We start from the raw sequence: 14,889 nt of genomic DNA on the forward strand, positions 1-14,889 counted from the left end.
TTCAGACAAAGACAAATTTTTGCTTTTTTATTTATGCATATATGTATGTTAAAGATAATTATGGAGCATCCTGTTAAAACCATTATTATGCATTATATATGGATACTTTCAATTTTTAGAGCCAGCTCTATTGATCCCAATGATCATCTCCCAGAATTTTATATGGCACTGAACTATGCTCAAGCAAGGCAGGTTTGTATAAATTAGTACATTACAGGGATCTGTTCAGGTTTTTCAAGAGGTACCTATTTTGTGAAATGTAAACATACTTTTGTGAAAATTAAAGTACCTATTTTGTGATAATTTAGACATAATTTGAGAAAACTAAAAATTATATTAAAAAATCGACACAAAAATAAAGTGCAGTTAGAAAATATTTTCAAAATTGTCACTACAAATAAATATCATTTATAATTATCTATATATTTTTCTCGATACATTCAAAAATGATTTTGCTATTGTAACATTTTGCTCTTAAAATTGTATCCAAATTTAAAAATCCATAAAAATCATTGTACATAGTTAAATTTGAATTTAATAAAAACATGCAATTAACAATACTAGTACTGAAAGTTATTTTTATTATAGGAATATTTTCAACCTGGTCATACAGAAAAATGTTTCACTGAGAAAAAAATGTTTCATAAAAAATAAAGGTCTGTTTGAATAAATTGACAACAGTGTTTATAATGTTGGAATTTTGACTTCCTATAAAGTTTATAGAGGGAGAGCCTCGTCATTTCATTTTAAGAAACTCGCCGAAAAAAGCTCACTTTGATGTGGCATAAGCGATCGGTTAGACTTACCACGTTGCACTATCTGACCAAACACATGCTACCTTTTCGTAAAAGACAGCTGGCAGAAAGGCTCCTCTTTTTCATAGATTGCAACAAGAACGAGGTTTGCGCGAGAGCTTGCTTTTTTAAAAGTATTTTGTGAAACTACCTGAAGCTGAATTTGTCAAGGTACCGCTAAACGGTAGCAAATTCACCCTGGACTAAATTACCCTCATTCACCCTGGACTCACCCCTGCATTAAATATCAATTCAATGTATTTTTATGTAGGGTAAGCTAACCAGTGAAGGAACACTTAAGCTTCGCTTGCCTTTTAAAAATTCATATTAATTTCAAAATTTGTAATTTTAGTTAAATGACAGTGTCAACATATTTGTTACTAATTGCAAATTATGTAAAAAAAAATTGTAGAGAACTTACATAATATTATTTTAAAGTTTTGGAGGTTCAAATAACAAGTAGTAAGATGACCAAGTGAAGGAACAGCTCTTACCTGTGAATGAACACCCAGTATGGGAGCACTTAATTTTGGTTATTTTTTAATGCTCTTTATGAATTTATAAGCCATACAAATATTTAAAAACAAGCCTATTCTTGAAATTATAACATATAAATACTTGGAAAATGTTAACTTTTTTTTTGTAATTATGAATTGAAAATTAACACACTCTTCATTCACTGGGAAATCTATGCCCAGCAAAGGAACATGCCTGTTCCCTCACTGGTTAGAAGTTATTTTTCGTATTTTTAACATACTTTTGATGCGGAACATCACTAAAGGTACCAGAAAATTAAAGTTTATGTTTTATTTTCATTAACTTAGAAATAAACCCAGTAAAGGAACACTTGTTCCTTCACTGGTTTTTCATTGTTTGGTGATCCAGTGAATAAGCATCCCCTTATCTCAGTACTTTATTATGCTATGATGCTTAAAAAAAATAAAACGTTAAGTTCAATAACTATATTTTGAATTCTCCTTTTCACAGTAAGAAAAATAAAACTATTACATGCAATTAATTCCACTTCAAACATATAAATACAAACACTCACCTTATAATTTTTTCAAAGAAACAAGGTGTTGCAGAGATAATAGCAAACTCAAAAATTTTTCCAGAGAATTCTATTTGACCAGGTAATCAAAAACATTGCTAGATGACTTCCTATTGTTTGGCAGTAAGCTATTGTTACCAATCAATCTAAAGAAAACTTTCAAATTCTTATTTTTAATCAATATATATGAAATGTTCCTTCACTGGTTGGTTTACCCTACAATAATCCCAAACTCTCCAGCTGAATGTGCAAAGATAATGATATAGGAAAGAGTTTTATTTTTTAACCCCTCTTCTATATAATTGAAATTTAGTTTTCACATTTTAAGATAAATAATTAATTCAAAAATATTCAAAACTTTGTTTTTAATTATTTCAAGGAATAATGTGAGTATTTAAAAAAAAATAAAAGCTAATACTACTCCAATGAATTTAAAAACCAATCCAATCAACTTGCGTATAATGCAGTCAAACCCCGCTGTAGGGAACACGGTTTATAGTGAACTCCCGACCAACCAAATGTGCCTTGCTACACATGCAAAATGTTATTTTTTGTGAATATAGTGAACCAAAAAAAGAGAGGAAGTTGGATATTATGAACTTTTTTCTGACTTCGACTGATTTATTTTCTTCATCTTTTTTTTTTGTAACAATTTTGAAATTTCTACTTCAAAATAAATACATAAACTGATTTTTAAAAACATTTATAGTATGGAATGTGGCAATAATCCTCTTTTCTGGTTAGCTTCATTATTGAATTGATTCAGCATATGAAGAAACCACTATCTTCCAGTATCTGAATAAATGCTTCAAGTCAAAGCCATATGAATTTTCTAAGCGATTTTGTGAGACTACTTTTGTGTGCTCGAATGTCTGGTTAGACAGGTTTAAAAAGCGGAATAACATAAATTCAGGAAAAATTATCGGAAAATCGGGAAGTGTTTCCACATCTGATGTTGAGGATTACTCATCAGCTAAAGATTACTAACTTTTTTTGTACGCGAGACGAAGAGTAATAAAAAGTAAAAGTTAACGCATTTTTGTTACTGCGTATCATTTTTCAGTCGTTTTTGTATTTCATTTTATTGGTCATTTCTTTAAATAATGTGTAATAAAAGGAGGTAGAACCATTAGTTAAAATTGTTTGCCTAACGGTTATGGTGAAATCACGGTTCGGTATAGTGAACCAAAATTTCAGTACCTTGAAGGTTCACTATAGCGGGGTTTGACTGTATTAACATATCCTTCCAAGAACACTAAATCTATTTTCTGTTTTGTTGTACTCTGAGCTATTTTAGCTAAGTATGTAAATGTTTTCGTTGTTGTCTTTTTCAGCTGTCAGAAGCTGTTTTCCATGCAAAAACAGCACTACACCTGAAGTCTGAACATGTCCACTCCCTTCATCTTTTAATTCTTCTTTTATCAGCTCAAAAACAGCACTCAGAGGCACTCCAGTTGATTGAAGCGGCTCTAGAAGAATATCCAGAAAATTTCAAGTGAATACCGACTTTCATTCAATTTTTGAATTCAATTTTTCATTCACTGTTAAGCAAAGTGTTCAGTAATATTAGTACATTCATTTTTAATTAATTTTGTGCAATTAATTTTCTTTATCAAAATAAAGAACTTAATTTTTTTTCTTTTTGAACTTGTACTAGTTTTTTCTTGAATAAAAAAATAAAAGTTAGATAAATGGAAAGGGTGTATATGTTTACTATACTCTGAAGCATAAACAATAAGCATGAGATTAGCCTAAAGAATTTTTAAGAAATAGATTTCAGCTGATTGTGTAGTAGGATTAATTAAGACTTTCGTTGCAAAACTTTTTTTTTTCTATTTAAAAAAAAATCTAAATTATTTATGCATTTAAGATATTTTAAAAACTTTGGTTTATAATTAGTTTATAATTATAATTTTTTATTATTAATAAAGTATAGCAATACATTTCAATCAATATAAATTTTTTATTATACGTAATGCAGCATTCAAATGAATTGAAAAAAAACTTAACTTATGTATATTATAATCGAAAAACTATTTTTTTTAAAATCAGCTAATTTAAATCATTACTTTACCTCATCATAACAATACATTTCAATCAATATTCATTTCTTATTGTATGTGTCATACAAATGAATTGAAAAAAAAATTATATATGTATGTTTAGAAACTAATTTTTTTTGAAAAAAGGCAGCTAATTTAAATCGATATTTTATTTGTGACTTAAATCAACAAATCCTGTATAAAAGTTTTAAAAAAATTGATTGTTAACATTTCTGTGATTTTCTTTTTTGCTATAAATATCTTTTGTTTGCAGTTTACTGTGCACTAAAGCTCACCTTGAAGAACACTGTCTAGGTGCTGAAGTGGCATTACTCACCAGTAAACAGATGCTTCAGTTGTGGAAGAAAGTTTACGAGACAAAACTAACATCGTAAGTAGTTCATTACTTTCTTGTACAAAACCTTTACTAAATTCACATAGTACTTGAATGGAAATGTTATAAAATAAGATCAAAGTTTTTTTTTCTTAAAAAAATTTCAAAATTTCAAAAATTAAAAAAAAACTATATTAAAAGAAAAAACTTATCTATCTTAGCACACAGTGTTTCTCTCGAAACATCTTTAGATACAATAAAATGACTTTAAAAAATATGGTTTTCTAATGAATCTCCTTATTTTTTATATTTTTCTTGATTCTTATTCTTGATTTTAAAGCATTATTTACATTACAAATACAAAAAAGAAAAAAAAACTTAGGGGCTCAAAGTAATCAAGCAAATGGTGCTATAAACTATATTTACTGCACGCAAAAAAGATAGGGCATGATTAATGTGGTTCATAGAACTATAAATATATGTGTATATGTATCTCTCTCTCTCTCTTTATATATATATATATATATATATATATATATGATATCAAAATAGAATGAAGATGTATTTTTCTAAAAGCATTTTAATGATGACTTGGTTGTAGTAGGGGACTTCTCATAATCTGCCCTACTCGTTATATCCAGCTATATATATCAATAAGTTAATATCCCTCTCTAGTCATGACAATTTCATCTCGAATCCGCATATCCGTGGTAATAATTCTTTTATGCAAGACGTGAAAAAATATATGCGATTTCTTTCACGCTGCTGTGAAATGCCGAATTTCAAATCCAATTTTTTTTCAGATCGTAGCGAAAATCAGATTAAAATCCAACAAAAATCTGAAGTCTAGTAAAAATCAAAAAGAAGTATAAATTAGCTGAAAAACGGAGGATTCTCATCCCTGCTGAATACTTTTTTTAACAAGTTGCAAATGTAAAAATAAATAAATAATAATAATTTTAACGGACGCCCGGATATGGGACTTTGCACTGTACTTATATATAAATCTCATAATATATATATGAATCACATTTTTAAAAAACATTATATGATTTCCATCATGATAATATTGAGAAACTGTAAACATCAAAAAGTTTGTTTCCATTTGTTAATACTTAGAGTAGCAAAGATTTAGTTACTGCAGCTATATTAAAAGAAACAATGAAGTTTGATCTATTTTCTAATATATAGCTGAAATTTAAAATGTCTCCTTCATTTGAAGCAATATTGAACTTGGGAACAAATAACAATTTATTTACACCTTTATAATAATATAAGAAAAAAAATGACTACTTTCTTAAATAAATATTAAAAAAAAGGATGAAAATAAACACTAAGTTTATTTTACTTGCTGAAATTTCTGAAGTTTTTTTAACTCTGCAAGAGGAGGGATTTTTCAAGAGTTTATATGCATTCAACTTAGATTAGTTTGTATTTTAAAATTTCACTCATATAACTGTTTTCAATTTAATTGTTAAACTTGAATTATTTTAATATTTTATTCATAAATGCTTTTTTTTTATTATTTGTTTGTATAAATTCTAATTTGAGATTTTTATTTTCCAGTGAAACTGAGGGCGGTGATAGTAGAAGTTTGTTTCATATTTATTCCTCAGAGTTTTCTGATGTTGACTCTGGTAATTTATTTTCTCATCCCTCCAGTTTTTTATCTATTTGTTGCTGTTTATTTGTTCAATACGAGCAAGCTAAAAAGATTACTTATTGTATCTTGTCTAAATAATGACTATCTGGAAAAAGTATTTTTTTTTCTTTTCAAAAATGTAATTTTTTTTTTGCTTTTAAAGTATGCCAAATTCTTTGTGTGTGTGTACGTGTGCGTGTGATTTATGAATGAAGGTAGCAGTCCATATTAAATTTCAAAGTGTATAAAATTTCAGTCCTTATAAAATTTCTCTAAAGGAGCCATCCCTGAATGATGTCACTCATCAAATGCACTAACATCTTTCTGCGAGATACTTTTAAAAATAACAAGTATACATGTTACTAAATTAAAGTAACAAAAGCATTTACTTCAAGAAGAAAAACATTTCGAATCAAATAAAATAATTTTTTAATTAAATATGTAATATTTTTTTCTTCTAATATTATGAGCTATATTCTTGCATTTTGTAGGGGGAAAACACACTAATTATTTCTTCGTTCACATTTTGTAAATCATCATCTGATTAAAAAAAATTTTAAAAATCGTGAAATCCGTTGCCGGTTATCAAACTCTTTAAAAAGGAGTTACTAAATGCGCGTTTTCATTTCGAGATTTAGTTGTTGTAATAAATAATATATTAAATACAGTACAGAACCCGTTATCCGGAAATCAGAAAACCGGAAAACCAAAAAACCGGAATGAAATTCGGTAAATTTTCCCGCCATTTTTAAAAAAAAAAAATTTTTTTTCCTCATAAGATTTTAGGATTTTTCTTTCTTTTTTGAAAGATGTTCACCTTACCATCATTTTGGAAATAATCGTTAGTGTATTACTTCATCGATTTTTCTTCTTTTTAAGATTATTTCCAAATTTTTTTTTTTAGTTGGGTTTAACAATAAAAAAACGGCTTTTTGTAGCGATTCCGAAAACCGGAAAAACCAGTTATCCGGAATAGCGATGGTCCCGATCGTTCCGGATAATCGGTTCCCTACTGTATATTGGATTTTAAAACTATGTGGAAATCAATGGTACTAACTACATTAAAAAAATTAGAATTAAGTTTTCTGCAGAAGAGAAAACCAAATTTTTTGCTTCATTAATCTTAATTTTTCATTGTTCTGAAAGGAGAATAGAAAAAGCATTTTTTTGCACTCAGATGCGCGAGAAAGGCACCTTTTGGATATAATTCTGAAGAATAAAATCTTTAGAAAATTTCTGCAGGAAAAAAAAAGTTTTACTTCTCAAAAGAAAAATCTTTCTGAAAGAACTCGGTAACATTCTGCGCCATGATTCTGTCATTATTGTATCTTTTTGTAAGAGTGCTTAAGTATGTAAGTTTTCTTAATATTGTCAGGTTCACCTGCGGGAAATTGTAGCACTGCTGCCGCCAAGGTGGAACAAGCACTCTCCGAAGTGGAATCCTCCATTAGCGGTTTCCAGCCAAAACCCGGACCTCAATACGTATGGTTGCTTCAACTGCATATTTGGCTACTCGTCATCGAACTCTACCTCCGGCTCGGACAACTGAAAGAAGCCGAAGCTTCGATCAGCGAAGCCAGTGCTCTTTATCCACTTTCTCATCAACTGATGGTTATGGTGAGTCTCTCATATCTTTTCCTTTTAATGTTCAGAATCACAAGGATAAAATATCTCTACTTATTGATATCTTTTTCTATGTGATATTTTCTTTTCTATTTCAAAAATAATATAACAGGATTTCCAGTCCTCGGGGAAAACCTGGAAAATACAGCGAATTTAAAAATCATCTAAAATAACGGGAAATTTTGAGTTTTTCTTTAGATAACTGGGAATTTTGTTTCTTATTTTTGTCTTTTAAAGATGGTAACCATTCAAAGTGCAATCTATGGGATATTTGAGGATGATATTTCAGCTACAGTACCCTTCCATATTATTAGGGACACTTAAAATTTCTACAAAATTGTCATTTTTCAAAGTGTCATAACTTTTTCAAAAATGGATCAATTTTTATAAAAATTTCAGGATATCATGTTCAGGTCTTCTACTTTCACCTAAAAATTACTAATTTAATTTATCTCAATTGTTTGTAAAAAATTTGCCCATTTGAACAAAGCAAGTTTTTTTTTTAAAAAAAATGTCAAGTCTGACAAGTTGCTACTTTGTGACAAAATTTTTTTAATAAAAATCATTACTTACACATTAAAGTACAAGTCGTTGCCTTTAAAACCCGCTAATGTAAATGATTTTAAGATTTTTTTTGACTGAGATATGAGATGTTGAAACTTTCTTGTCATTTATAGTGAAAAGTGAGTTGTGGCAGTATTTTTTGTGAAAATTAGATTTCAATTGAATTGAATGAAATCGATATCAAAATTTTATAATAAATTTGAATTGTTTATTCAAATTATATAATAAATTACATATATAATAAAATTTTTATATTTATACTCGAAAGTATAAATAATTGGTTTTATTTATAAACGTCAAAATTTTCACTATTTAATGTTGTGAATTCGAATTCAAAATCTTATATCTCGGGCAAAAAAAATCGTAAAGTCATTTACTTTAGCGCGTTTTAAAGGTAACGACTTGTACTTTAATGTGTAAATAATGATTTTTATGTAAACAATTTTGTCACAAAGTAGCACCTTGTCTAACATGACATTTTTTTTCAAAAAAAACTTGCTTTGTTCAAATGGGCAAATTTATGCAAACAATTGAGATAAATTAAATTACTAATTTTTAGGTGCAAGTAGAAGACCTGAACATGATATCCTGAAATTTTTATGAAAATTGATTCATTTTTGAAAAAGTTATGACACTTTGAAAAAGGACAATTTTTTAGAAATTTTAAGTGTCCCTAATAATATGGAAGGGTACTGTATATTAAACTAGTTTATTTGTTTTAAGTATGTTCAGCTGTTCCTTTAAGTTTTTTCGCGATTATAACTGGTAATTTGTGAGTTAGCCCAATATAGCTCACACAAGAGCACAGTAATTGTTGTGTTTCCTCTTAATATATCGTGTATAATATGTACAATGAAAACACAGGGAATCTTTTTTCCAGATTTGAGTGGCAATCCTGTATAATAAATAGAAAGAAAAAAAAATTTCTTTGATTAAATTGTTAATGAACATTTTAAAAGGTTCAGTCTATTAGTTTGAGTATAAAGCAAACTAGAACAACCTGAATAACTTAATTCTAAATAATTATAAATAATCAGTAAATGCAATTTTAGATACTTACTTAGTTATTTATTTTAGAATTTTGAAGATGCTAACAAAGTTTGATGTTTTAGGTGATTAGCAATTAATATCAAATAATATTTTATTATGATATTTTAATGCTCTGTTAGGTTGAATTCACAAATGCAATAATTTTCTTTTAATTATATATCTTTTTTTTTTTGTAATTTCAGAAAGGCAGAGTTCATGAATGCAGACAAGAGTTTCATGAAGCTAAGCTATGTTTTCAAAATGCAGTTGCTGTTAATCCATTCCACGTAAAGGCTCTTCAACATTTAGTGAGTATTTTAATAACTAAGTTTTTTTATAAACGCAAATTAGTGAGTATTATATAAACTTATTTATAAATTGAAGTTGTGCCGTGGTAGCCCAGTGATTAGAGAATCAGACTCCGACCCATAATGACCAGGGTTTGATCGTCGACTCCACTAAGGCTTACAGAGTACGTGCGATATACGTGCTCATCTAAAGTCTGTGGAATGGAATGTCCTGTGGTCGGTCACTGAGAGTTGAGTAGGTACAGGGATTTGGAGAAAATTTTCTTCCCCTTCAGATCTGTGTCTAAATTAAGGAAGTTGTCTCACAAATGAGATCCCCTCTGCAGAGGATTAAAATCTTCATTTCCAGGCGGTCACCAATGGCTCTAGTGCAATGTAAATAAATTACCTACCAATCTCTATAAATGCAAGTTAGTGAGTATTATATTAACTGTTAGTTAAAAATGCTAGTTAATATAATAAAAGTCTTTATATTAGAAGTAATAAACTTTAATATTAGAAGTAATAAATAAAAGAATTGCACATTTATTCTAGTTGTGTTTCTACTTGTTTTGTAAGAAATATCTTGATTATGACTCGTAACAAATTCTACTATTAACATTATTTTGTCTGTAATGGTTTCAAAAATATTCTAATAATTCACTTTTCTAATTGTTGAATGTTTAAGTGATTACATGATATATTTTTTAATGAATTTTGTTACTGCTTCAGGTTATCGAAGTTTGGCTCTGTATATTACTAAAAATAAGTTACAGCTATCTAAAATTAATTTAATATGTAATAAGAATGTAATAAACACAATGAAATATTTGATACTAAAGTTTGTAAAATATTTTATTACAAATGGGAATTATATATTTCTACAATTTCTGTATTTTATTTAGTTTTATCCATTGTAAAAAATGTTGTGTATTATTAAATAATTTAGAATATAAAATATTGTAAATTATTTTATATTGCACAATAGTTTGCTTCCAGTTTCTATTATTTTGTCTCTTCAAGTTAGCTGTCATGATTATAATTTTATTTATCAATAACTATTGTTATTTAAAATTATTAATTTGCAACAATAATAGTATTAAAAAAATCATTAAAAATAGAAAATATTGCAACCATTTCTTCATTTTATATCCTATTATTGTAGAGTAAAATATAGTAAGTTTACTTGCAATTTCTATTTTTTTGTCTTTTCAGCTGTGATATAATTAGGTTTATCAATATCTATTTTTATTCAAAATTATGAATTTACAAATATAATAAAGTAAATTACATTTGATTTTATCATATGTTCTTCAAAAATGTAAAATATTGCATCCATTTCTTTAATTTATATCCCTTTATTGGTTGTACAAAATACTTACAATTCCATAATTGTGCAACAGAAGATTATGTTGCACAATAGTTTAAATTTCTATTATTCCAACCATGATATAATTCATGCCATATATTAATCTAGAAGTTTATCAATATTAATGTTTATTTCAGAGTATGGTTCATCATAGTATAGGAAATAGCAGGCTGGCAGAGAAGCTCCTTAGAGATGCCGTCACCATAGATCCTATGTCACATCAATCTTGGTAAGAAAGCTGTTTCAATCACTTTTAGAAAGTGTTTTTAGATAATATTTTTAGTGAAAAGTATCTAATCCAGAGTTTTTTTTAAAAGAAATAGTGTCATATTTTTTTACAGTGGGTGCAATTGCATATAAATATCTTGTATTGATTCTTCTAGGTTTAATATGGGAAAAGTATTGCAAGACATGGGTGACTTTGTCACTTCCACCGAGTGTTTTGAAACGGCTATAGAACTGGAGGCCACGTGTCCCATATTACCCTTTAGTAACATTCCACGAACATTCGAATAAATACTCTGCTTATCTGTTAGAAAAAAATATACTGTTTCTCTATCAAAAATTTATTTGTTTGTAAATATACTTAGTTTATACAAGTTGCTTTGCTCAAATGCAGTAATCATTGTTACCTAGTTGCCCTTTACCTAGCCTACTCTGAAGTCTGAAAAATCATTTATTTATGTATGTTTTTTACGGCAATGTATAAGGTCTATTTAAATTTATCTGTTGTATAAAAATAGGCTTTGCTTTATAAAAAATTTATTTTTATAATTTTATTTTTTAATTTAAAAAATAATTTATAGAAAACTGAAAGTACCGTTGTGTACAGTCAAGAAAACTGAGTAATTTAATATTAATTGCTAAGTTCATCAACAGTTTATAGAAAATTGTCAAACAATGTTTTCTGTTGGATATTAGGTTTTTGTAATTGAAGTATTTGCAAGTGTGCCTTTGAATTTTATTATCAGACTTCATTACATTGCTGCAAATGTTGATTATTTAGATAAAATTGTTTTATAGCTTATCTCAGTTAGCAGCACAATAGTTAGATAAACTTTATCAGGGTGCATAGCCAAGTTTTTAAACAAAGAATAAGCACTCAAATAATATTTTTAAGTACACAGTAATAAAAATTCTTTCTTATTATTATTGAAGGTTCTTCATACATATATTAACAAAATACAAAATAATTTTCAAAGACTTTACACCATCATGATAAAAATAACTAGTTTCTAACAAAGAACTCTTTTCTTGATTTATATTAGCCACCATAAAAACAATTTATACACAAGAGTGATTATGTAAAAAAATTAATTCAAAATTATAATAACTGTATATAATTTAACTATTATTTAAAAAGGTTATCGAGTGTATTTTTTAGATTTAAATGAAAGTTGTTTCTAAAAGCATGTTCAACAATATAATTAATCATACCAAATTTATAAAGATATATATATATTTAATTAAGCAAAGAAAACTTAAATTCATATTGCAATAGTAAGCAAGTGAATGGCCCCTAATAAATTTTTATTCAAATTTGTTAATTTCTAAAATTATAATCTGGATTAAAATTAGCTTTAAATTGGAAATTTTAAAAATAATAATACAATAATAAAAAGTAATAAGTGAAAAAATAATAATTCTGTACAATAAAAGTTTTAAAAAATTATGCAATTAGTGAACGGTCCCTCAGGTAAAAATCTTATAAGCTTTGTGATTCTCGACTGCTTTGGGAATCCTCATAAAATACATAATTGGTGAATGATCCCCAAGTTCAAGGTACTGATCTATAAATAGAATAGTGAAATAAAGCCATTTTCTTGCCAGTGACGAACATGGTAGCACTTTACCAGCAATGAAATTATCAAGAGAAATAAAATTTTCTTATCATATGATATCGGTCCCCATGATCAGTAAAAATTCAAGAAATTTTTAAGTTTGATTTCAAAGTGCGGTAAATGAAACCTGAAATTAAAAATCTCCCGCAAAATGCAGCAGATGCACACGAGAGTGCAAGAATCCTTCGCACCAAATCATGCTCAGTGTAAGCACATGGGACCCACAAGTATTTCATCTAACATGTAAAATGATTGGTGCTCTTTACGCTGCTGACTGACAGTAAGCCAAAATAGATTGTGGTTGAATGAATTGTGAAAATGTTGAAAGGAACAATGTGAAAACCATGCTTTTTAGTTAATTCATGACAAAAATTGGCATGGTAAAGAAAAATATCTCGTTATCTAAAGAGGAAATTAAGTACTTTTTAAAAACAACCAATAAAAAAAGCACCTTTTAAGGACTTTTGAAAAACTTAAGTCGAAAATAAACTCTTTTTTTAAAAACGCAATGCACCCTGTTTATAAATAATTTTACATTTTATAACAATTGAATATTTTTTACTTTCACAAAACATAGCAAATCACACATTTCTATCTCCTTCTGTATAGAGAAGGTCCACTGAAACTCTAAATCTATTTCTAGATTATTGATATTCCACAAATGCTTGGTTTAGGCAAAATATTTTACAAATATATTGTTTTTCCAGTAAATGTTTAGGTCATTAAAATTTTAAATAATTGATCACCTATTTTAAATTTAATTAGCCTAATGAATATGCTTTCATTTAAAATGAGATTCACATTTTAGTCACTTATCTATTCAGTTATTTTGGACAGTGTAAAATATTTAAAATCATTATAACTGGAAAAAGAAATTATTTCAGTTAACAAAATTAAATTAGTACAATTCTTATTATATTGCCCTCAACTAATCAAGGTATTATTTTATTGCTTTTAAAAATAATTTCTTTCACTTAATGTGATCGAATAATAATTCAAATTTATCTAATTTTTTTAATAAATTAGAGTTCTATTTTATTAAAGCTAAGCATCATTTTTACAGTATTATGACTGACTGTTTAAGCCGTGCGTTCAACTCTATAAAACAATTCTCTAAGTGATTTAAGAGATCTGTTTACTCATTTTGAGTTTTGATATTAAGATCTTTTTATGATTTATTAGTGTTTTAATTACATTTAATGATTAATTTTTGTGAAATATGTATGTATATTTTTGATGCAATATGAAGTTTTGTTGTTTTAAATCTTTTATTGAAGTTGAGATGTTTATAGTTAGAATAGTGTCTGTTTGTCTAATGGAACTTTTTTTTATGTAACTTATCATTGTCCATTTTCATTATTTGTACTATAATTTATTTGTGCTACAGTGCCTCAAAAAAATCTTTTCTCTGATTATTGTATGTTGCTGGCGCTAAGACATTTGAAAATGCTTTAAAATCAGGATAAACTGTAAAATGTTAAAACTCTACTAACTTTTTACTAAAAAAATAATTTAATTCAGTATAATTAATAAATAATGAGCTAAAACTATTTTATTTAGGAAATTCAAAAGTCATCATCACCATTGGCCGGTAACAGAAACCCTAGACATTGTTTTTCATCTTAATTTTCTTTTTCAAAAGCGAATGGAGAAAGTTGCTGCTCTTTCTAAACTTGTTTCAAATATTAATGTATAATTTCTAAGGGCCTTAAATTTGCAAATTTTACTACATGGATGTTAGTTTAAGCTGAACTTTTACAACAATAATCTTTATAATTATTTGTTAATTAATAATGATTATGATAATAATTTGCTTTTTTTAGTAGCATTTAATGAAAGCAGTTTTTCCAACAATTCCTTGAGAATTTAGACTTGATTTTTTTAATCTTTGTGGTAAAAGTTTGATAATTTGTTTGCTGAACTTTTTGACAAAACAGTAATTGAATATAGAGTATTATAAATCAATTTAAAATTTTCTTTTGTACTATAATGATTAATGATTAACAAAACTCTAGAGGAAAAAACATGAAAAAGAGTTTTTTCTTTAATTCATTTAATTTTAGCTGTGTACTGATTATTTCCTGAAATCAAGTGTACTTTAAGTTTTTTAGAACAATAATGCTAATTATGAGCATGTATATTAAGTTTTATAATAAATCATTCTTAATTTTTATCATTCATTTCTTTTTGTGATCGATTTTTAACTGTTTTATGTTTTTTTCTCACTGGTGTGCAATTTGACAGTCACATGCAACACTTTTGATTTTAGAATCAGAGAAATAGTTATTCAGAGAATAATTATATAGTATAAGC

The 14,889-nt window shown here is 27.3% G+C and overlaps 1 protein-coding gene across 2 annotated transcripts in view; it reads left to right on the top strand.

Annotated features, from left to right (window-relative positions):
* The window catches only part of Ttc7 (tetratricopeptide repeat domain 7), a 45,081-nt gene extending 32,186 nt beyond the window's left edge, over positions 1-12,895 (top strand). For both annotated transcript variants that reach the window (XM_016067450.4, XM_016067451.4), the window contains exons 11-18: positions 120-192; positions 3,180-3,340; positions 4,162-4,278; positions 5,788-5,858; positions 7,239-7,480; positions 9,283-9,387; positions 10,873-10,964; positions 11,119-12,895. In XM_016067450.4, coding sequence (XP_015922936.1) covers positions 120-192; positions 3,180-3,340; positions 4,162-4,278; positions 5,788-5,858; positions 7,239-7,480; positions 9,283-9,387; positions 10,873-10,964; positions 11,119-11,251 — 994 coding nt within the window. In that variant the 3' untranslated portion in view covers positions 11,252-12,895. The remainder of the gene's footprint in view (positions 1-119; positions 193-3,179; positions 3,341-4,161; positions 4,279-5,787; positions 5,859-7,238; positions 7,481-9,282; positions 9,388-10,872; positions 10,965-11,118) is intronic.
* Positions 12,896-14,889: the final 1,994 nt, after the last annotated feature.

The sequence above is a fragment of the Parasteatoda tepidariorum genome, chromosome 5, assembly GCF_982258835.1.
Source record: "Parasteatoda tepidariorum strain Cologne lab strain chromosome 5, Ptep-v5.0, whole genome shotgun sequence".
Classification (NCBI taxonomy): domain Eukaryota; kingdom Metazoa; phylum Arthropoda; class Arachnida; order Araneae; family Theridiidae; genus Parasteatoda; species Parasteatoda tepidariorum.